General features: G+C 43.3%; 1 protein-coding gene across 1 annotated transcript in view; it reads right to left on the bottom strand.

Moving 5' to 3' along the window:
• Itgb6 (integrin subunit beta 6) overlaps positions 1 to 24,445 on the bottom strand; it is an 81,107-nt gene that overhangs the window by 35,331 nt on the left and 21,331 nt on the right. The window contains 2 exon segments of the mRNA XM_052725585.1: positions 1,997 to 2,086; positions 22,890 to 22,985. Coding sequence (XP_052581545.1) covers positions 1,997 to 2,086; positions 22,890 to 22,985 — 186 coding nt within the window.

Raw genomic sequence — 24,445 nt, forward strand, 5'->3', positions numbered from 1 at the left:
GAGTATAAAGTTAAAGAAAATGGAATGCGTTATAAGCCAGTGAAGGATTGCTTTGTGATTCTATTTGATTCTACACATTAGAACTTTAATTAGTGCACGAGAATGGGGAGGGGGTGTTTCTCTGTGTTTTGTTGACAGTTCTTCCTGACTGGGAGAATTTTAAGGATGAGCTGACATGGTGATTAATTTTTTATGAGTGCTAGGACAACTGTAATATCTGAGCACTGCTAGGGAGGAAAATCCCCCAACATTGGACAGTTTTAGTGGCTAGAACTGGTTCCATTCTCTGAAAAAAATGAAGTCTTTGTGAAGTGCCAGCAGGCTTTCCTCCTAGTTGCACAAATTTCAAAACTGGTGAGGTGATGTCAAAATCACATGGGAGGTAATTTTCTTTTCAAAACACATTTCTTTCCTTCCTCTGAATGTCTACAGGATGTCTGAAAGCAGTCTGAGTAGGACTAGCTTTTTAAAAAGCTTCTCAGGTGACTCTGGTCTGTTAGTCAATCAAGGCACACTGGCTTCATCCATACCCAGTATTAGAGTATACCATTACATATGGGTCATGAATGTGCAATTTTCAAACATCAAAAATATGGAGAGTTTCATTCATTCATTATTAGATAAGTACTCTTTGAAGAAAGACTAGAGCTTTACTGATTTCTAAAAGGTTTTTTTTTTGTTTTGTTTTTGTTTGTGTTTTTGTTTTGTTTTGTTTTGTTTTGTTTTCTCTTTGTAGTTTTGGTGCCTGTCCTGGATTTCACTCTGTAGACCAGGCTGGCCTCGAACTCACAGAGATCCCCCTAGCTCTGCCTCCCCGGTTCTGGGATTAAAGGTGTGTGCCACCACCGCCCCTAGCGCTTTACTGATTTCTAAGTGTTTTTGTTTTTCATGGCTGTCCAAATTGGAGTATTATTATTATTATTATTATTATTATTATTATTATTATTAATTTTTTTGGTCAAGAAAGAAAAATGATATTTAGGGCCAAAATAAAAATAGCAGTGGCAACTGGCCATCCAGTGTTGACCAACTGAGTTAGGTGATGGGGACAAAGAGAACACAGCAACCTTATCTATGTGCCTTTCTTGAGGCGGGGAATTCTGTCCTCAGTATGGCATCACAGGTCAACCCCCCCCCCAAAAAAAAAAAAAAAAAACTGTCTTACTTTCTTTCCCTGTTTCTGGGATAAAATATTGTGACAAAAACAACCAAAGGGAGGGATGGTCTGTTTTAGCTCAGGGTTCCAGGCTCCTGGAGCTTGCAGGAGCTACCATGTGGCCTGCGGCCTGTGGCAGTCAGAGGAGAGCATGTCTCACTTTGCTCCTCACATGGCCAACTCCCCCAGGCTCCTGCCCTGACGTCTCCACTGCAATGGACTCTGACCTGGACTGTGAGCCCAAACCAAGCCTTTCTCTCTTAAGCTGCTCTTTTCAGGGTGTTTTATCAGTGCAAGGGGGACAGAAACTTAGACAGGGCCTTCCTCTCCTCTGGAAATGCAGAATAGGGAGCCTGATACACCGAGTGCTCGGTACGCTTTCGGTATTTTGGTTTGTGGTCAGGCCTTGTACTTTTGTTTGTGTTTGATCTTTTCTCTTTGAACTTGTGGAGTTGGTTCACCACATAACTGTTGCTCACTGGCAATTTATGCTGATTTTTTTTTTTTTTTCAGCAGAGAGGAGTTCAGTCATGCCTCCGAGTCCTTTCAGTTGTATTCAAGTTTTGCTGAAGGCCACGCTTCTGCAGGGCATCATTCTAAAACAGTCTCAGTTTGGGGTCAGGACTTTGATTTTTCCACCTGCTGCTCCATTTGGGAAGATGAGTGAGTGAAATAAATGAAAATCTATATTTTAGCTGCATGAATGCAGAGGGATTTTCTCTGGATGAGCAATCTTTCCACGAACAAATGAAAGTGTGTTTCGCTACCTACATCTTAGCGCCTAGCTGCCAATGGGATGCTGAAAGGGAAGCCTACTGCTTGCAAAGTGAAATAGCATACTTCATAAGCAGAGATGATCAGCTGGAGAATGTTTCCGGAGTCTTTCTGAAGCAATCCCACGGTCGCCCCAGGAATGAGTTTTGCATAATTCTGTGAACAACAACAACAACGACAACAAAAGAATGGGGAATGAGTCAATTTTGATTGTTCATAGTAACAGAAATGCCCAGTGCAGAGTTCAGTTTGCTGTCTGTGATCCCTCTGTTTAACTAGCCCCGGGAAAGCAGACTTCCAGTGGATCTGAGCTGCCAATGGGGAAATCCAGGGACTATGTTTGTCATACTCCACAGCAGTGATTTGTATCGGATCAGTCAAGTCTCAGGTCCTAATAAGATGTTTACAACATCCTTTGTCCCGAAGTTTTGGGAAGGCCTCCATGAATGTCTCTTTCTTTTCCCATTGTTGCAGAAACCAAATTTCAGTGCACATAAGGGCAAGGAAGGAACCAGGCTGCTTCAAGTCATTAGGTCTAGAGCTTTTAGTGAGCAATCAGCTAGTAGAGAAAGAAAGTGAACTCTTGCATGCTAGTTACTAACTCCCCACTTCTACCTGTAATGAACAGCCCCGCAGGGAGTCAGGATAGTCCTAGAGTGGGTTGGGATTGCTCCTCCCTACAGCACGACTGCTTAGAACTGATCCTAATCAGTCTGCATTCTCCACTTACACTGACTCTCCTGAGATGTCCTTTCCACCTGGGGAGGACTTCCACTATGGGCTCATCAACAGTCTAGGCATGGAGTGCGGCCAGGAGATAAGGCGTTGCTGGGAGTAAGTTTTCTAGCCAGCTGACTGTTCTCCTCTTTTAAGTTTTATGTTGCAAAACTTGTGTGTGTGTGTGTGTGTGTGTGTGTGTGTGTGACTAACTACAGGTCAATGTTGAGTGCCTTCCTCTATTGTTCCCCATCTTAGTTATTTATTGCCTTAGTGTGTGAGCTCATTTGCACGTGTCTGTAGCGGGTGTATGGGATTGTGTGTGTGTAGGCTTGTGGTTGATGTCAGGCTTTCTCCATCATTACCCACCTTATACACAGAGTCAGGCTCTCTCGTTGAACCCAGAGGTTGTCGGTTGACTAGTTTGGATACCCAGCATGATTCAGTAACTCCCTGTCTCCGCTTGGATTAAAAGCAAGCTTTTAATGTTCACCCAGCTTTTCTGTGGACTCTGGACATCTGAACCCCGATCTTTGTGAGCCATCTCCCCATCCTTTTCACCTGGTTTGTTGAGACAGGTTTTGTCATTGGAACTTGAGCTCACCAGTTGGCTATGCTGGCTAGCTAGCTCCAGGGAGTCTTCTACCTTGGTGTCCCCAGTGCTGCTCTTACAGGTACCTGCTGCTGCTCCTAACCCTTGTTTGTTTGTTTGTTTGTTTGTGGGTTTTGGGGATCTGAATCCAGCTTCTCATGCTTACAGATCCAGCCCTTAACTGACGAAGCCATCTCTATAGCCTCAGATGGGAAGTCTTCTGAAGCACCTGCTGTTCGTCCTTGCCTTCTTAAATAGACTCTCAAGAATACACTGGAGCTATGATTTTTGTTTTTTGTTTAAAGAAAGAAAGTTATACTTTCAATATTAACTACAATTCTACAACCATCAAACTCTTCCACCATCCACAGAGAAGTCAATCATGGTAGAAAACATCTGGAATGTTGTGACTCTGGGGAGGCCAAGGTGGGAGTTTTGTGAATTTGAGGTCAGCTTGACCTACACAGCACGTTTCTGGACAGCTTGGTACAGAGATAGCAAGACAGTTCCAAACAAAATAAAACAAAAATTAAGGAAAGAAATGTAAAGGTAGGAAACAAATGGAGGAAAGAATGAAGGGACAGAAAGACACACAATCACTGTCACACCGAGGGATCATAGCTGTACTGCTCTCAATCCTTGTAGCTGCGTTAAAGCAGTTTCTACCTTCTCCTTATTAATCCCTCAGTTTCACCCAGACACTCATTTAAATCTGGACTCAGTATGTATTAATTAGCCATCCAATGCTAGACTCTAACAAGAGAAGACACCTGCCAGCTGTGGTTTCCTACATTTCTGTATCATGAAATCAGATGATGGAGTTAAAATTCTGTGTAGAAAAGCGTAAACAAACATCAGGTTATATATTTAGGGCATCTCTTATTGGAAAGAAGGGGAAACGTTGGCATCCTATCTGTGTTGGATTGTTTTATGCCAACTTGGTGCAAGCTAAAGTCATCCTCAAGGAGGGAACCTCAATTAAGAAGATGCCTCCAAAACAGTGGGCTGTCGGCAAGCCTGAAGGCCATTTTCTCAACCAGTGATTGATGGACGAGGGCCCAGCTCATTGTGAGTGGTGCCCACCCCTGGCTGGTGACCCTGGGTTCTATAAGAAAGCAGGCTGAGCAAGCCATGAGGAACAAGCCAGTAAGTAGCTTTCCTCCATGGTCTCTCATCAGTTTCTGCCTCCAGGTTCCTGCCCTGTTGAAGTTGACTTTCATCAGTGATGGACTTGGCAAGCCTAATAAACCCTTTCCTCCCAAGTTGCTTTTGGTCATGGTGATTCATCATAGCAATAACAACCCTAACTGAGGCACTATCTTATTCCAAAGATGATTGAAGTGGTTTAGGAAATGCACAAAACTCAATTAGAATAATTATCATTAATTCCAATAGTGACTATAAGAAGTCAGGCCCAAGGGAGAGAAGTAGGGGAGCTGTGAAGAGTTCAATGTCAGAACGCAAAAGAACCTGTCAGAGGGGCGCACCTGGGGAAACCCTAGCCGGCTCCACCTCTAGAATGGAAACAACGGGCTTCAGTTTTGAGTGTGGATTTTGTAACATTCCGCTTACTCCCATGTCCATGTTCAAAGTGGCTGGAATTGGAGCGCCCCGGCATGCCACCTGTTGCCACTTTGACGCTGTATCTTAGTACTGAGGGGACCCGAGGGCAGCCATGGCAGGCGGCACTCCTCATCTTACTCCTCCCAGTCACATCATGCTGGAGAAGGAAGGCCCCTTCCATTTCCCAGAGTAAGGGAGAGCTTGTAAAAAACGGAGGACGGTCCTGCTCCGCTGACTGACCTCTTCAAATAAACACACGTCCCAAAGGGCCCTGACGCATGAGGCTGCAGTTAATAGTCAATACCTAAACAGGAACTTGAATTCCACTCACGTGGAGCCAGAATGTGTGTAAATTTGCCTGATCCTGGAAGAGCAAGCGGTGGAAACCTTTGCTCCTCACAAAGAAAGGTTTTATCCATTTGAAAAGGAATTTCAAGGTTCTTAGCTGGGCATGGAACTGCCTGCCACTCTTGAAGGACTCCCTAGTATCCCCGAGGATGAGCTGTTATATTTTTTGCAAGCACCAGTTCAAGTGGCTCTGAATTTGGGGTTAATTCTTGGCTAATGACGCTGATCCCGTCCGCTTCCTAATGCCTAATTATGATCCTGCATGTGGTCTGACATTTGGCATTTGGCTATTAGGACAAGTGGTTAACGTTAATCACACTTGCTGATTGTCCCTTGAGCCAGGGTACAAAGGAGCTGGCAGCCAGTCACAGTAGCCAGTGATGACACCGACAATTAGAGAGAGGAAAACTATTAATTATATTTTGAATGCTGATTTTTTTTCCTCCCAAACTATTTCAAATAATTAACTAAAAACATGACAACTTGGCTTAGCGGTCTAACACTGTGAAAAATTATACTTTCAATCTTTATATAGTCTTACGATTACTCTGAGTATGTATCAAATGCCTTTCCTTCATTAAAATCTTAAAGTGGTGTCTTAAATTGTTGTGATTAAACACGTTGAAAGTTAGGAAAAGCGCTGCTTTTCACGCGTGCTGATGAATTTACAGCACTATGACTCAGACAGATGACTCTGACTCCTGGCCTTAGCAGCACTCAAGGTCGTAAACATGATGGCACACAAGCTGCTTAGAAATGCAAAGTCCCACACGTGGGCATGAACTCTCTATTATCCTTCTGCAGATTATCCTAATTACAGATTCTCTTGGATCCCCTTCTATACCTCCCAGGAGTTCCTGAGTTTGCTTGCTCTTTCCGATCACCTGGGTTTTCTTATTTATTTGTCCCCTCTACTTCTGTCCTCCCCCATCACCACCAAAACAAAACAAAACAAAACAAAACCCGAAAAAAAACGGTGCCTGGTTTGTTTAACAGTGTGTGTTTGCAAGTAGAAAGGGGTCATTCAGCAGGCAGGCATCAGAGGTCACAGTGCCCAAATGGACACCCACACTCTGACCTTCTCTTCAGAGAGCAACTCCACACTCAGTGGTGCTTAATGCCTGCCTGTCAGACCCATTTCAGGTATGCACACTTGCTTGGGCAAAGAGCAGAGGAATGTCTGATCACACCCATGTCATCTGTGGACTGAGGGCAGCGAGTGGCTTTCTCCTCTGACAGACTCTGGCTGAGAACCTTGTTGAGCATTCTTGTGCCTTGGGAGGGTTCTTAGCATTCTGCCTTGCTAGGGACAGCTCCATTCTGCCTTGCTAGGGACAGTTCCCGGTGGGATGTCCATTCCCACTCTGGCGCACTTCCTCTTGAACTCTCAAGACTGCCACTGACTTTTAGGTGGCTGTTTAGTGTTGACTGCTCTCTTTCTGGTCATCTTGATTTGTTCTCTGCCCTGAATGGTGGTGACTCAAGTCTGGATCTTTTTTCCTTTTTGGTTTTTCGACACAGGCCTTCTCTGTGTAGCCCTGGCTTCAAGCCTGGATCTTCACAGCCTCCTCTTGTAGTATTTCTGTTACAGTTATCTTAAAGACTCTTCATCACCTCCAAGCTCACTGGCAATCATTTTCTGGCGATCACACTACTCATGCCTCTTGGTTGATGGTGGAAATCGGAAGTCAGCTTTCCATGTGCCAACTGGAAGATTTCATAAACAATTTACCTTGCTGGGCAGTGGTGGCGCATGCCTTTAATCCCAGCACTTGGGAGGCAGAGGCAGTGGATCTCTATGAGTTCGAGGCCAGCCTGGGTGAGTTCTGTGAGGAACAGAGTAAGTTCCAGGATAAGCTCCAAAGCTACACAGAGAAACCCTGTCTCAAAAAACCAATAAATAAATAAATAAATAAATAAATAAACAAACAAACAAACAAACAAACAAACAAACAAATAAAAACCAAAACAATTTACCAAACACAACGCTTCGAACAGCCACGACTTGCCTCCCCTTGGGCTCTGCGTTTGTTCGCGCCTTTCCATGCAGACTTACTAAGTTGTCACTGATACCAGGACTTTAGCTCATGCTCAACACTGTTTTCATCACATTCATAACCTACTTCAGCGTTTCTGATCTTCAAATACACCTGTTAAATATAGTTTACTGAAATGCATTTACCAGAATGTTGGCTCATATCTAATCTGCTCACAAACATTTCATCTAATCTTACACAGATTTTTCTTACTTCTTTATCTGTTTTTACTCACTTTTTCTCATTGGTGTTCTCTCCAATCCATATCTTTCTCTCTATAATACACATACATAGCAGATACACACTAAGTATACAAGTCAATGGGTATTTAAAAGTAATCAAGTAGAACTACCATGATTACCTTGAGATAAAATATAACCAGCCTCTAGGGCCCTCCCTTATAGCACTGCCAATCATGACTACGCCCTTCAAAAGTATAACAACAATTTTGAATTTTGTCACTATAGAATCTAGAAGAGAGATATTTGTATTAGCTACTTTTCTAAAGCTGTGACGAAACACCATGACCGAGGCAACTTCTAGAAGAAAGAGTTCATTTGGGCTTAAGGTTCCAGAGATGCAGGAGTTCATCATCATCATGGCAGGGAGGTATAGCAGCAGGTAGCCATGGCAACGAAGCTGCCGCTGAGAGAGAGCTCACATCTTGAAGCAGGGGAAAGAGAAGAAACCGAGGGTAGGGCAGAGCCCTCAGCTCTCAAAGCCCTTTCTCCTCCATGGCATACTCCCTCCAGCAAGGCCACACCTCCTAAGCCCCCTTAAATAGTGCCACCAACTGGGGACCAATCGTTCAAATACCTGAGCCTTATGGAGACATCCTCACTTAAACCACCATAATCTTCATGGGTTTAGGGTTAAAATAAATGTCTTAGGCAGAACATGAAAACCACTATCCAAAAGAAGAGTGATAAATGAGACTTCAAAGGAAGAATTCCATCTGTAGATCTGATGCAATCCCCATCAAAGTACAAACAAGTTATTTTGTAGCTCGCAGGAAATGGATGCTGAAGTCTATAAGTAGTGGCAAAAGGCCCAGAATAGCCAACTGAAATTGAGAGAGGAAGCTAAATTCAAGACTTACTAAAAAGCTACAGTACTCAAAAAGTATGCTATCGACAAGTGGATCAATGACACAGAATAGAAAGCCCAGAAACCAGCTGACATAAATAAAATCAATGAATCTTTCCCAAAGAGCAAGAACACTACAATGAAGCAAAAATAGTCTTCTTAGCAAATGGTACTGTCACAACTGTACACTCATACCCCCCCCCCCACATACACAGAATCTAGGCATGTATACATATTACACCTTCCATGAAATTTAACTCCAAATGGATTACTAACTACTTAAAAGATGAAAAACCATATCTTATAAAAGACATTATAGGAGACAATTTAGATGGCCTGGACTTTGGGGTGATGATATTTTGCTACAATACTAAAAGTTGGATCTACAAGGGAATTGATGATCTAGGTATAAATGAAGACAATTCTGATGTGTGAAAGACAATTTAAGAGGATGAGCAGACAAACTGCAGATGAAGGAGAAGACTTCCAGAGGACACATCACATAAAGGTTTGTTACGTATGAGTACAAGGACCTCTTAAAACTTAACAAGAGAACAATCTTATTCTAAAAGGAGTTGAAGACCTGTCCAGATGCCTCACCAAAGAAAGAGATGCAGACAGCAAAGAAGAACCTGAAAATCCACTCCATGTCAGGGCACCAGGAAAATACAAAGGAAACCACAGTGAGCCATCATGACACACCCCCTGAAGAAATGAAGTCTTGTAGCACCGACATCAGATGCTCAGCACCCTGGAGAGCAACGGGACTCCCATTCACTCCTGGTGGGATGGTCAAATGGTGTAGCAACTACACAGAGCAAACGGTTGGTTCTTTCATACAAAACAAACTACACTCTGCCCATATCCAACCCTCAAGTTCCTTGGTATTAAAGTACTATGAAAACTGTCTCCCCCCAAACCCAGCGCATGTGTGTTATATGCCAACTACATCCACAATTGCCCCAACTTGGAAGCAACCAAAACACATTTCAGTAGGTGAATGTATTGATACACTGTGTATACCTTGACAGTGGTCTGTTACTCTGTAATAAAAAGAAAGGAATGCTGGAGGCGGGCAAAGACAGCGAGGGACTTTAAAGGGATATTACCAAGTGGGCAAATCCATGCAAAAGGATACATAATATATTACCCCAAATACATAATGTGGAAATAGTAAAACTGTGGAGTGAGTGAGAAGGGAGCTGAGGTGGGCAAGCAGCTCAGTAGGAGAGCACTCACCTGCCATGTGCAAGACCCCAAGTTCAGTCCCCGGAACAGGAAAAAAAGATCAGTCAGTGGAGGGAAGGAAAGGGAGGGATGGGAAGGGAGGGAGGGAGGGAGGGAAAGAGGGGAGGAGGGGCGAACAGGCAGAACACAGAGGGCTTTCAGGGAGTGAATCCAATATGTATGATAATCCAAAATGGATACATATCCTTATGCATTTGCCAAAACTTAGAAAATGAACAATACCAAGAGTGGACTTTAATAGAAACTACAGATTTGGGGCAACAGTGTTGAATCAACACAGTGAGGCTTTTTTATTCTAAAATATCCCACCCTGAGGTAGGCAGGTAATATGAGAGAGGCTATGCCTGTGCAGGAAGGGGCCTATATGGGTAATTAATACACGTGCTACTAAGTTTTGCTGTGAACATAGACTTCTCTAAAAATTAAAAGCATTTTAAAAATTAAGAATCTGTTCTCAAAAAGATGACTCTTGGAGAGCCATAAGATGGGGGAAATGTCTGTAGTAGATGTAAATGATAAGGGCTTGGCTCTAGAACACGTGAAAAATTCTTACCTGTCACCACGAAAAGATATCTTAATAAGAATAAGCAGCCGGGTAATGGTGGCGCATGCCTTTAATCCCAGTACTCGGGAGGCAGAGGCAGGCAGATCTCAGTGAGTTCAAGGCCAGCCTGGTTTACAAAGTGAATTTCAGGACTATTACACAGAGAAACCCTGTTTTTAAAAAAAGCAAGAATATGCAAGTAGCAAACAGATACATACAAAACATTCTGCACCTAAATTTCTAGAACAGAAATTAACAGCACAGTAGAATGCTAAAGTGCACCGATTGGAAGGTTAAAACCTTAAACAACTGACAATGATCTTGTCTACTGGGAGGGGGGTAGAGTTGTCAGGACCTGCGGGGGTTGAACACAAGCACACTGTATGATTTTTGACTCTACTCCAAGGCATACAGAATTCAGAGAGGCAGAGCCAAAGAACGCATGACTATCTGGAGACATATGTGTGGAGACACCTTTGTTGTTGTTGATGCTGTCAAGGGTATGTATCTGGGCTATATCATTCCAACTGTGGAGGGTTCTGAGAGTACTAAGTTATACTCAGCTCCTACCTGAGTCCCACTACATGAGATATGAGCCATGGGAGGCATTATCAGGCTAACCTCAGCATGCATGGCTACCTCCTCTGTCTCTTCCCAGGCCTTTCCCTTTCTCAGGACCAAGTCTCCTTAACTGTAGCTACCAACCTAGGGGCCTCACTATGGGGCTGGGAGGTCCTTACAAGTCTCCTGATATCACCAAGTATTTCCTACCCTTCAGACACCTGCAATCTTGGTGCTCCTAGACTTGAGGGTATCTGCTGTTGTGAGGATTGCGTGCATGGGAGGAGGCAACCTGGACTGCTGTACAGAATCAAGGACCCCATGTTGTTGGTAGGGCAGGGGTACCTAGAACCTCCCACATCATTGGGACAATAACAAGAGCAACGTTCATGCCTTATTGTCCCTTTTGTTATTCATAGAAACACTATTATTTGGAGACTATAATTATCCCTGATTAGATGCCAAATACAGAGGTTCAGAGGATTCAGCTGACTTTCCTGAAATCTCACCAAGAAGCAGAGCTGAACCCACCTCGGATAGCACCAGATCTCTTAGCCAGACCACTTTCGCCAGGTGCCCACTGACTGTATTTACTTTATGATGTCACTGTTAAATTAGAAAAAGACCAATGAGTAAACCTACAACTGGATTCTCTCTCTCTGTGTCTCTCTCTCTCTCTCTGTCTCTGTCTCTCTCTCTCTCTCTCTCATTGTCATTGTCTTTTTCTGCATGTGTGTGTAGACATGCCTTACTGAAACTGAACTCAGCACCTGTGCATGCTAAGCAAGTGCTCTGCCACTGAGCTGTGTCCCTCGCCCATCGCTGCCTCTTCCCAGCATTCCTTGGTTTGCAGGTGGCACCCCTCCATTCTCTAACTCCACAGCCCCATGGCATTTTTGCCTCAAGTATCTGACACTCTGTGTTTCTTCTTCATAAAAGGACACTGTTCATGTTAGATTAAGAGTCCATGTGTGACATATTGTAATTAATTGTACCCCCAATGAGCCTACTTCCAAGTAAGGTCGTATCTGTGGTAACCGGAGTTGGATCCCTAACATAGCTTTCTGGAGGACATGATTCAGAACACAGAGCATGGTTCCTTTGTTCCCTTTAGCCTTACACCCTTAGTGGAATCTGGGCAGGCAGGACTTTGCCCAGGCACCGTGGTCTAAGGGGTAGGAGCAGACTGTGGCTCTAGGCCAATGCTCACTGTCTTCTATCAGGCCGCTGTGGGAGGAATGGGTGGGTACAAATGCCAGCAGCAAATGAACATGAGCATCTCATTAGAAAGTTAAGATCTTAATGCCTTATATGCTTGCTTAGCGACTTGGATTTTAGAACACTTTCCTACCCAAAGCAAGCATGTAGGCCAGAAGAAGAAAGGTCTGTGGTTGCTATGACCATCAAACTCAAAGGCTGCATCTTGAAAGAAATACAGGAAGGAATGAAAGGATTTGGTGGGGTGGGGTGGTTCCTGGGAACCAGTATTCTGTTATTTATCTGGTCAAAGAAAAACAGCTCTTCACCAGTAAAGCCTTGCTTCTGTGGAAAAGCAGGATTCTTCCAGAGCTGGGGCCTGGGTCAGCTGACATAAATGTTTCCTCTCCAGAGGTCTTTCATTCTTGTGGGGTTTTTATCTTCCTGGTTCTCATGTTCATTATCAGTAAATGCAGGGCTCCCTGTATTATGCAAAAGTTTACCCCCCGGCTCCACTCTGTTACCAGGACACCCAAGATTCCAAGAAGAACATGTAATTGTTTCTGGCAAAAGGGTGGCATGACTATCTGTCTCCGGGTTGCAGGATATCTGCATTGCCTTCAGGCTTTCCATGTCAGCATTCCACAGGCGGGCAGGCAGGCAGGCAGGCAGGCAGGCTGGGAGTGTGCTAATTAGATCGGGTGCTTGATCTTGAAGTCTGTACCAGCAATGACTAGGTAGTCGGCCTCGGAACTTTTGAGCACTACCTGTCTTTCTCTCAGTCTGCCCAGAATGTAATTATCTTGTCAGCCTGAAGCCATGGCACACAGGTGAATGAATGCTTCGGAGCAGTCACTGTGATAAGGAAAAAGGAATGGACCACGGTGCAAACTGTTATGAGACAAACAGGCATCGGGCAGGGAGACTCTGAGAACAAAGGGGCCGGGTGGAGTATTTGTTATCGAGGACACTTCATAGCTCCCCGTAATGAGATTAGCGGCCTGCTTTCAGAGCTGAGGGCACGCCTTGGCTACAGAATGCATGTCCCAGGTCCCTAAGCTTTAGAAAGAAAGCCCTTTTTAAAATGGAAAGGGAGATGGGCTTCAGTGACAGCCTGTGTGCTCTGCAAACCAATGGGCAGGCAATGAAACTTGAAGGGTGACTGGAAGGAAGGCTCTGCAGGGAATGATAGCAAGCAGAGTGTGTACAGGGACGGCTGCAGAGCCAGCAGCCCCCACACTTCAAGGGCTGTAGACGGCTCACAGCATCAGCATCTCTTTGGGGACTTGTCAGACATGCTGAGGCGTGGACATAACAGACACTGAATCAGTCTGCATGTTCGTAAGGCGCAGAATGGGTGGTTATACAGAGGAGATGCGAAGACACCAAGCCCAGTGTCTGAGTACAGAGGTGTCGGTTTAACCAGGATGTGTCCTGGGCATTGATTCTGCTTTTTAAAAGCTACCTAGGCAACTCTACTAAGCACCAATGATTGAGAACCATGGGTAAAGAATAATCTGTGACTTGGAAAATAAGGACACTATATCTTTAAGACTTAGATCTGTAAGTCATACAGAATAGTCAGCCTGTCATACACTTGTACGTCTCTGTCTCGCCACAAAGGGGGTATTTTGTGAGTGTCTGCTCTCCATGAGCCTGCTTCCAGTTACTCCCACCATCTCTATCTCCTTCTTCTCTGGGTCACTTCAAGCTGACCGACTTTTGGACATTTTTATTCTGTTTCTCATATATTCTGAGTATGAATTGCTTACTGCCCCAGGGCCTTTGCACATGCCTCTTCTTGATGTCTTCTCAACCTTCTGGTTGCTGTCTCAACACCTCTTGGTGGAGTCTTCCCTGAAGATCCTCTCCAAGGAAAATCTCAGTCTTTCCCTTTAAGTATTCTTCAGTGCTGAACACTATTCCTTTGCATTCCTTCAGCAGCACCTTTAAAAGTCATCCTTGGCTATTTTTGTTGTTGTTGTTGTTGTCTACTTCCCTTCAATAGACTAAGCCCAAGGGGACAGAACCTGCATTTTATTCTATATTCCTCCAGTGCCTAGATCTGCTCTTGTTAAGTATAAAGCACATAAAAACTGGACTGAAGGAAAGAGCATATTATGACCTGCATCTTAGGGTTTCTACTATGACCACAGCAACTCTTGTAAAGGAAACATTTAATGGGGCTAGTTTACAGTTTCAGAGGTTTAGTCTGTTATTGCCATGGTGGGAAGCAAGGCAGTGTGCAGGCAGACATGGTGCTGGAGAAGGAGCTAAGGGTTCTTACATCTTGACCCACAGGCAACAGAAAGTGAACTGTCACACTGGGAGTGCCTTGAGCACCTATGAGTCCTCAAAGCCCACCTCCACAGGGACACACTTTCTCTAAAAAAAGACCACACATACTCCAATAAAGCCACACCTCCTAATAGTGCCACTCCCTATGGGCCAAGAAGTCAAACACATGAGAGTCTGTGGGGACCATCCCTATTCAAAGCACCACAACCTGTCATCCATTTTTATCATAACAGAAGCCCATGCATCTTCACATAGTATGGCAGAGTTGTATGCTCATGGCTCATAAGGGTTAGATGACTATATGACCCTTACTAATAGACTTCCAGAGAAAAAAGAGCATGCCGAGTTCTTACAGTTGAATCTTAGATGTCTCCTACAGGCTCATGCTTTGAACTCTTGTTCCAGAGTTGTTGGTGCTATTTGTCAAGGGATGTGGAACCTTTAGGAGATATCAGGGGGTAGGGTGGGGTCAAGGTGGGTGGAGGGACTGGCTGCCTGAAATAAGGCACTAGAGAGGGGCCTCTGAAGGTTGTAACCAGCTTCCGGTTTCTGCTTCATCTTGCTTCCTGGTCTTCTGTGATGTGAATACTCTTTCCACATGCTCCCACCACATGAGACTCTTCCATGCTTTCCCTACCATGATGGGCTGAAACCTTTGACACTGGCAGACAGAACAACTCTGTCTTTCTGTAATCTGTTTCCCCAGGAATTGTCATCAGAGTGATACAGAAGCAACAGTATGCAAGTTACACTTGAGTTTCATTAGAACACTGAACGTTTGTCTAATAGAAGAGTATCATCAGGATTGCATGGGACATATTTTTTTACTAAAAAAATTATTTGTTTATTTGAAATTCAATTTTAACTAGGTATTCTATATTTTATGGGTAAAAATCTATTAATCCTATGAAATAAGTGTTCCAGCCCCTGAAACAATGACTAAAGTATGCCCAAACTATTCAAATTCAGCAGATTAAAAAAAAATTTTCTGTTTACTTTCTGAAGATTCAATATTGCAGGGGCAACAAATATTAGGCTCTTTCTAGTACATTTTTGAAATTAAGATATGTAATACTCCCAAGCACTGGTGGGACTTACCCATCCTACCAGTGACGCACACACAGGAGTCATTACAACCACGGGAACACCCAGAGAAAGCGTAGAGCGGGTAGTTCCACATCGTTATTTGTGTCTACAGAGAGTGGAGTTCTCAGCAAAGGAACCCAGTTAGTGATGTGAAAATAGATACCAAAAATAATGAGTTGGGTTTAAAAGCTAAAATACGGCCATGCAAAAACAAAACACACAGGATGTGAATATGTGAATAAGTAAGTCTGGAAGGGAAATGGTTTACCTGGACAGTTTTGGGGCTAATCGTGAGAGGGAACAAATATTTTATTTTCGGTAATACTGAGCACTGAACTCAGGGGCTGTATGGACACTAGCAAGTATTCTGCCACTGGGTTGCATCTAAGCCCTCTTTTTATTTTTTATTTTGAGGCATGCACTTAAAAGTCACTGAGGCTGGCCTTGAATTTGTGACCCTCCTGCCACCACCTCTAACCGAGCTAGGATTACAGACTATTGCCACCAGGCGTGGCTCAGTTTGCTTTTATTTTACAGCAGAAATCCTATAAATATGAAAACCCATAGGCTCGGAATATTATAGGATAACCTTGATTTTCATTTAATGTTATTTTTGTTAATAAGAGTGATTAATGTACAACTACATACAATTTAGTTCTTATGCCTTCCTAAGACTATAAACATATAAACTCATTTAAAAATGTGAACATACGCCGGGCGGTGGTGGCACACGCCTTTAATTCCAGCACTCGGGAGGCACAGCCAGGCGGATCTCTGTGAGTTCGAGGCCAGCCTGGGCTACCAAGTGAGTTCCAGGAAAAGGCGCAAAGCTACACAGAGAAACTCTGTCTCGAAAAACCAAAAAAAAAAAAAAAAAAAAAAAAAGTCAACATACTTAATATGTACAGTATGGTAGCAATTATGTTAAAATATGCAAATACATGCAAAGAAAGAGGAAGGAAGATGTATTCTAAAATGTCAGCAGTGGTTAGCTCCGTCTGAGGGGTTGGTGTATGTGGGATCCTTATTTTTTCTTCCTGTTTTTCCTCAATTCACTGCCTCCCTCCCTTTTGTGCAAATGTTGCATTAATTTTGTAGCTAGACAAAGAGTAGCTTTGTTTTGTTTTGGTTTTCACACTTCTATACTGTGCTGCCGGCAACAGAGAATCTAATACAATAGTAACTGTGGTGCCGGCAACAGAGTATCTAATACAATAGTAACTGCGGTGCCAGCAACAGAGAATCTAATACAATAGTAACTGCGGTGCGGCAACAGAGTATGGTGCCGGCAACAAAGTATCTGATACAATAGAAACTGTGGTGCCGGCAACAGAGTATCTGATACAATAGTAACTGCGGTGCCGGCAACAAAGTATCTGATACAATAGTAACTGTGGTGCCGGCAACAGAGTATCTAATACAGTAGTAACTCGACACACTAGGTAACTTGGAAGACGCCATTTCTTTGCCACCCAGGGGCCTCACTTAGAGATGTGTGGATCCGTAAGGGAGAATATAAGTGTAGGGATGGGCACAGTGACACATCCACAGTCCTGCTCACTTGCATGTGACTCATTGCTCTCAATTACAGAAAAAAATGTGCATGGAGTCAACTGACACTACAGGCATCTCCCTGGATGAGCCTCAGACACAGACCACCGAGCACAGCAAGGTCAATGTGCTTAACGCCATAGAACTATGCACTGAAAAATGAGTTAAAAACTAAAGTTTATACCATATGTGTATTTTACCACAACATGAAAATATAACAAAAATACGACCTCCACACCCAGGCCATTAGAATTCCTCTTCTCCCAAGATCCATCATTGGCTGTTAACTCTTGTAGGTTACTGAGTTCAGTTCTTCAATCAAGTAAAGAGAAAATGGTAGAAATTAAATGTATACGATGAAACGTGCTGGCATGCCATTAATACAGAATCAGTTATGGATGTGCCTATTATATAGTATGAAAACAAGTGTAAGAACGATGAATGGTGAGTTCAAGATCCTGGTCACCTCACAGAAAGGAAGAGGGAGGACAGAGATGGGGGTTAGTCAGTGTGCAATTGCACACAAGTGCTTTCCTTCTGTAACATGAGCTAATATGGTGGCATTATTATATTGGGGGAAACTTATCAGTGGATATGCGCTGTCCAATGTATACCCTGTATGCTTAAATTGTGTCAACTTAATAAAGCTATAGCCTTTGTAGACCCCCCTCCCCATTTTGTCTCTTTATTGGAACCAGAGGTAATGAGTGTGTTAGATGGGGTGTAGATGTCAGCCCAATGACATCGTGCTGGTTATGTAGCCTCTGTCCACTGCAAGGAAGAATCAGAGAGTTCATTTCATCCTTACACGTACTTCATTCACCTAAATTAACAGCCACAGTGATAGTCAAACACTGCCTGGCCTTGAGGGACTGTCATTTCAAGAGTTCCTCTGCTGGCTTCTCTGTCAGACTCTGCTCTACCCTCAGGCTCTGTGCCTTCACAGGGGTGTTTAAAGCTGACGTTGAAAGGGCCCTTTGACTGGTGGCCTAGTTATGAGGAGTCGCTGCACTCTGCTCTATCCCAGCCTGGGTTCAGGGTTCACCTGTGACTTTTCCCAGTGGTTGAGGCTCTAGGTTCTAGTTATCTGGGTCTAAGTTCTGTCACATACAACTTGCTTTGCTAACTTGGGGTCTGTAGTGACACATGGAGAGTAAGTGATAAAGTAAGTGGAAAACTCTTAGTCTCTAGGTGGCCTCTTATGGTTTCCTACATTGCCATGGTTATTGCGGCATGCCATCTCCAGGCCTCCGCTTTCACCCCCACAAGGGAAAAGGCTAGGTATTGTCTGCATCGAAACCAGTTTTATGATCGCCAATTAATCTGCTACCTCTTCTAACAAAGGTGATGAATAGATAAAAACCACTGACTGACAGAAAAAAAAATCTGAACTCATTAGCAAAATTCTGCCTCTCTCTCTTTTTTTCTCTCTCTCTCCCTCCCCCCCTCCTCTCTCCTCTCCTCTGGGTCTCTATAATGCTCTCATCTTACTTTTTAGGTTAATAATTGATTTACAAATTTGTTAGTGATGTGTGAGACTTCTTCAGGCAGACATTGGTGCCTTATTTTTGTGATCATGAACTCTAGCCTAGTTCCTAGATGCTCAAGAGACATTCGATGAATGAATGAATGTGTGACTATGTAGTCAGTGGCATCATTGCCCACCGATAGACTGGACATTCTAGGTGTTAGGCTAATGTTCAAACATTTAGACTGTGTAGTGACTAGAGCTCCTATCTGAGAAGACCTAGCAGAGGATCTCACGAAGGCTCTGTTTGAGACCTTGTCTTTCTTTTCTCTTGTGTTAATGTTCTGAAGTACGAGCCTTCGGATTCTTTAAGAGGAAAGTCTGTGTGTTAGCTGACAGTGACTACTGATGGTCGGGCAGAGTTGAGATTTACTAGTTAGCATTATTCAGTAGATGCTCAGTAATCTGAGGACATGAGTCTTATTTCCAAATCCTCCCTCTCTAAGGGATGTTTCAGTTAATGAGAAAAGTGTAGGCAGCTGGCTCTCCTCAGACTTTGTTCCCAGATACCGTCAATTAAGGAGAAATCAAAAATCTTCCCCATTACACTTGAATCGAGAGCAATTTATTAACTCCATGGCGATGTCACATAATCGTGAAATTGCCTTTTATCCCAGACGATTTTATTTGCACTAAAATCCCAAGTTTGGAATATCCAATTATAGCATGAGATTGAGAGGATAGGGAATAACTTCTTAGAGTAGGTCCTAAAATCAGCTGAAGTACAGCTAGTGAACCTCGCTATCTGTGTGGCGATCATCAGAACTCGTGGCCAGTTCCAACACTGGTCACCGACTGTTAAAAATTGGAGGTCATTAGGCCTAGTCTTTTCATTTTATAAACACTGAGGCAAGAGAGATCAAGGGATTTCCATGGAACTGAAATTGTTTTGGTCTTTTCCACCAAGAACATTAGAAAACAAAACAATTGAACCAACTAATGAGCAGCAAGGAGGTTGAATTTTTTATTTTTCTCCCCCTCGTTTGCCTTCCCTTATCCTCTCTGCTACAGTGAGTAGTCAAAGGCAGAAGGGGAGAAAGGAAACTGGGGTTACTGGTTCCTGAAACATGGAGACCTACGGATGGCATGTGACGTCCATGAGCGGAGCAGGACACGAGGCTGGTGGCGTGTTACCACTGCTCTTTGTACTTGCTGTTTGACATAATGTGTGCCCGTGGATAATCACTCAGGGGGTTCCCTGCCTCGCCCCAGTGGGAAGGGAGGCTGTGGGACTTCTCCAGCAGGTCTGTCCCAAGACAGATGGTATGGCTCTGCTTTCCTCTCTGGCACCATCTGGGTCCAGGATGGAAGGTGACAAAGGGGACAGCTTAGGCGGCAGAGCATCCTGTCAACAGCCAGGTGCTCTGCGCTTGCTCTATGTGCTCAGACATCCTCAACCTTCACATATATTTGTCACATCAATCTCCAAGTCCCTACTTAGAACATTTGACCCAATTATAGAAAAAAAAAAGACAGATGCTTCTATAGCATTTTTATATTCATTTAACAACTTCACTGAGACTTTGCCTAAACAGGAAGAGGTGTAAGGCACATTCTCTTCAGAGATCTAGTAGCTGATTCTTGTCTATAAGGGAAAGGGTCCTCCTTTGAATGCATAAGAACCTAATCTACCTGTGTGCTCATGCTTTAGACATGCTCCTCTGTCTTAGTAACCCCAGGACACCAGTTAGGGTGGCCGTAGACAGTGATTGGCCTGAAGATGTCTGCTGCAGATGGACTTAGCATAGCACCATCAGCCTCAACTGACGTAACCACCATCACTATTATCTTTCCACGCATGGCATCCTTCCAGCCAGGTGCAGACATTTTGGAAACATATAGTTAGTGTAAAGCCTTGCAAATAACATGAGGCGATTAATAACATGATTAGATAGTATAGTAAAAATACTGATTTAATTGCTTTTATCTCAGTATCTCACTAGGAAGGAAGGACACCTCAAATTAGACAGTTGGACTTTAAGAACCTGATAGTATTGTAACATAAATTAAGAGTGAGCATTTAAAAAAGTATAAACTTTTTTTTTTCTTTTTAGCTTGGGTAATCAAATCTTGAATTTTAAATGGTGTTTAGGACTGGGATGTAATATACTACCTAGTGCTCAGCCCATTATCTATCATTATCTTTTGGACCCTGTAATTGGACAGACAAGAAACTATTCATAATAATAAGTTTGTTCCTAATTGTCTGTTTGCTGGAGTCTGGGGTGCACACTGCAGTCATATTGAACTGAAAAGAAACTGCTTACTGAACCCCTTCCATTGTTTGTTCAGAGCCTTGCAACAGTGTGCAGCAGCCCCCCACACCTGGGCCGTCCAGAGCATCCTGCCCAGCTGGCTGAAACAACAGTCATTTTTCCTGAATTCCATGAGTGGGCAACATAAATCTTACTTGCTGCAAGACAGAGCTGCCATTGAACCTCATCCATCCCCTGCAGGCTGTACAGGCCAGGAACTATCCTTATTATATAACTCGGGCAAATAATTCACCTTCTGGAATTTCCATTAGATCTCCCCCTTGGCTACTCAGTTTATCCCACTGCTGGCTTATTTTTCAATGATTCTTGGGTATTTTTGTTCTTTATTTCACAGCTACCCCACACATGGTGTTGCCTGGGCCTCCAGCACACACAAGGGCATGTTCTAAGAGTTTTAAATAATGGAAAATAGTGGAAAAGAAACACAGGCCACTATTGGTCGGTTTTCTGTTTTTATCATCTATAAAACAAGAGATCAGCATTTTCACGCCATGTGAAGTCTTCAGGGAAGTACATGTGGCTGTCATTATCTTTAGACTAAGCTGCCTCCTGGCCCCCTAATGCAGATGGCATGATGGGTCATCAGAAGGAAAACAGAGCAAGGAGACACCAGTCAGAGCAGGCTGCGGACCTGACTGCTGGGTTGCAGCTCCCTGAAAATGTCCCTTTGAATTTAGTGGCGCCCGGATGGCAGAGACCACAGATCATGACAGAACATAAATTCTCCTCATAATGAGATTAGTAGGCAGACAAAATAAATGTCCTGCTGTTACATTAGAGGCAGGCTATAACTGGTGTTTTCCTTGGAAATGATCATTTCTTTTGCAACAGGGGAACCATATGCAACTAACTTGAATGCAACAGATTCTGTTTCGCCACATAGTTATTTTTCATCCGCCTCTGTCTTCTTAATGGTGGTTTGGGGGAGGCGTCCAAACGAGCGGTGGGTCTTAAAGACTGTTACCAACATGAATTATGTGAGTCTATGTTCATGATCATCAATCGTATTCCCCAGACTCCCTTCTGCAGGCAAGTTCTGTGCGGCTCCCCCTCCGGCTTCTAAACTACAGTCCCACTGGGGAGGAGGTGCTGTGACCCCTGGGGTCCTCTCGCTTTAGCCTTCAGGATCAAAGGCAGGGTAGATTCACTATTGTGCTGAGGGCGTTTAAAAACACATCTTTACTGCCACTCTGCTACTTAAAAACCAGTGGAAACCTGGATCCTATACAAGGCAGCCTTAAGAAAATATCCAGATCAGGTGGACCGAGAAACAGAAGCCTCGAGGGTGGAGCTTGATTGCAAGGGACTTCCTTAGTCTGCAGCAGAAGGCTCTCTCACCTGGAGTACAATACCCCCCCTCTCATTAAAAATGCAAGATAACATCTCCTCCTGGATCCTTTCCATAGAATCTGATGCAAGCTCATGGTCTACACCATTCTGAGTAGTGAGTACATTTAATCAAAGCCTTCTGGGAAAAAATTAAAGTATGCCCTCCAAAGTCACCAAGCATGTTAAGAGGCCCTTTCAAAAGGGATGGGAAAATCAGTCTGAATTGAGGAGTATTTGACACTTTTACATAGAAAGCACGATCTAATGTCTGCATTTTTCTGCAGTCCAGGCTTTTCTGTGAAACTGCCTATTTTCAAGAGGCCCCTTGCTGTTATCTCTGTTCACAGCGTTTTGACATCTTGCTTTCCTTAGGCTGTAAAGAGACCACAGCAATCTTAAATTTGCACAGGCACGTTACAGTTTCTGTGGTGGTTTGCAAGCAACCTGAAAATCCAATGAAAAACTCCCCTTTCCACACTGGTGCCTCCTTCCAAACGTCTGAACTGTAAACACAACTACATGCTGGGATGGGGGGTTGTTTTTTGGCTCAAATTAATAACTGTCTTTCTTTTAACTTTCGGCTTCTCAAAAGCTTGAGTTGCCTCTCTGCTTGAGTCTATGTTCGTAAATACTTAGTTGGTGTCCTCACACTCTTCATAACGTCCCTGTTCTCTCTTAATCCCTTGTCGGAGGAAATGCTGTTTTAATGCCAGTAAGGGACCCCACCTACATTCAGTGGTACTCTCTTCCCACCTACCTCTTTACTCCCAACTCTTTTTCTATTGTTCTACTATGTATGCCCCCACTTTCTGCTGGCCCTCCATGCTTGTTATCTAAAATTTAAGCAGCAAATGAACGAGCTTTGCCAAGCACTCAGTTTACTTGGTATGTGTTAATGATTATCCACCAGCCCTTCCGAGTGTGAGTCACAGAGTTAACCTTAGAGTTTCATGATGCATAAATCTCCTTGAAGGGATTTCTCCAATCCTGTTTACTTACCTCATACAAGTGGACTTGTTCTTGGGTTACAGCAAAGATCAGTAGCACGTTGTTTTGTACCAGTTTATCAATGAGTTGACCAACCGTTGGATATTCCTAAAATTGATACACAGATTTAAAATACAATCTTAACCATAAAAGGTAAAATTTAAAAAGTTCCTTTCACAGTTAAGAAAGTCAATATTCACAGGCATTTTATCTGTCATTCTAAGGAAACACTCGTTAGCGATGTTATTTACTTAGCTTGGGAATTGTTTCAAGTCTTGTAAGTTCAGGTAAGTCCTAAGAATGGAGACTGGCAGTATACTACATCATGTCCTCTCTCTCCTAAGCAGACCCCTTGGAATTTACTTCAAGACTTCTCATGTGTCATATTATCTCCCCCAAGTGGCACTCAGTAGCAAGTAGGACTGTTAGACTAGGGGGCGGGGTGGGTAGACTGTGATGTATGATGTAGGCTGGGAGGTGGCTCCTGTAACTCTTACTGGAATTGGATGAGGCGACATGAAGGTTGAGGAAGGGATGGAGTGCTGATGAATAACACACTATAATTTCTCTGACTGTCTGACTTGAGACAGGCCCACACCAGTTCTCGAGGTTGGTTTTATCACCTTGGCAATGTCATAAATTGGTGCTATGGGATCCTACACTCTTTTTTACAGCACAAATGAAAACAATTTGTACTTCTGGGGTGGAAACATTTATTCTCAAGTGATGTGAATAATTTTAAAAACAAAAGAAGTTATTCATTAGCAAATTTACAGATAAATTTACTTTCCAAGTCTAGAAAACATGAAATACATTTGCTTCCCCTGTGATTCCAAAAGTGGATAATGCACAAGGATGATGTGTAGAAAAAGGGGTAACCTGCGGCAGATTAAACTAGGAATATGGGACGACTGCAGTTCGTAACGAAGCCTTCTGCTCACTGAGTGGTACCTTGTTATATTCTCAGGACTCCCAGAGCATTTCTGTCTGAGGCCATCATTAAGAACAAGGTTCAAGTTGAGCAAATGGTATTTGTTTTCCTAAATTAGTCAGAGGAACTTCCCAGCTGTGGCTCAGGCTGTGGATGCTTTTTTTTTTTTTTTTTTTGTCATGTTTGGATTTTTTTAATATATATTTTTCATTTCTTTTATTTATTTATTTATTTATTTATTTATTTATTTATTTATTTATTTATTTATTTTTATATCTGTACAAAGGTACAAGATCCTCTGGAGTTACAGACAGTTGTGAGTGCCATATGGGCACTGGGAACGGAACCCAGGTCCTCTGGAAGAGCAGCCAGTGCTCTTAACCACTGAGCCACCTCTCCAGCCCCACATTTGGGTTTTTATTAGTAGAGATATTGGATAACAGAATCTTTCCTTGGTCTGACACATTTAGTGTCATTTGCTTTTCATTTACCCAAACTTTAAGCACCCTTTACTCTGAAGCCTAAGGCCCTTCCCATTGGGTCCTCCTTGCCTCCAGGGTACACACCTGTCCTCTGCTTCACATGGAGCCATTATTATACCATACAACCCACAGAGGATGCTGTTTTATGTTTTAAT

This window comes from Peromyscus californicus, unplaced genomic scaffold (genome assembly GCF_007827085.1).
Source record: "Peromyscus californicus insignis strain IS unplaced genomic scaffold, ASM782708v3 Scaffold_7__1_contigs__length_154581171, whole genome shotgun sequence".
Lineage (NCBI taxonomy): Eukaryota > Metazoa > Chordata > Mammalia > Rodentia > Cricetidae > Peromyscus > Peromyscus californicus.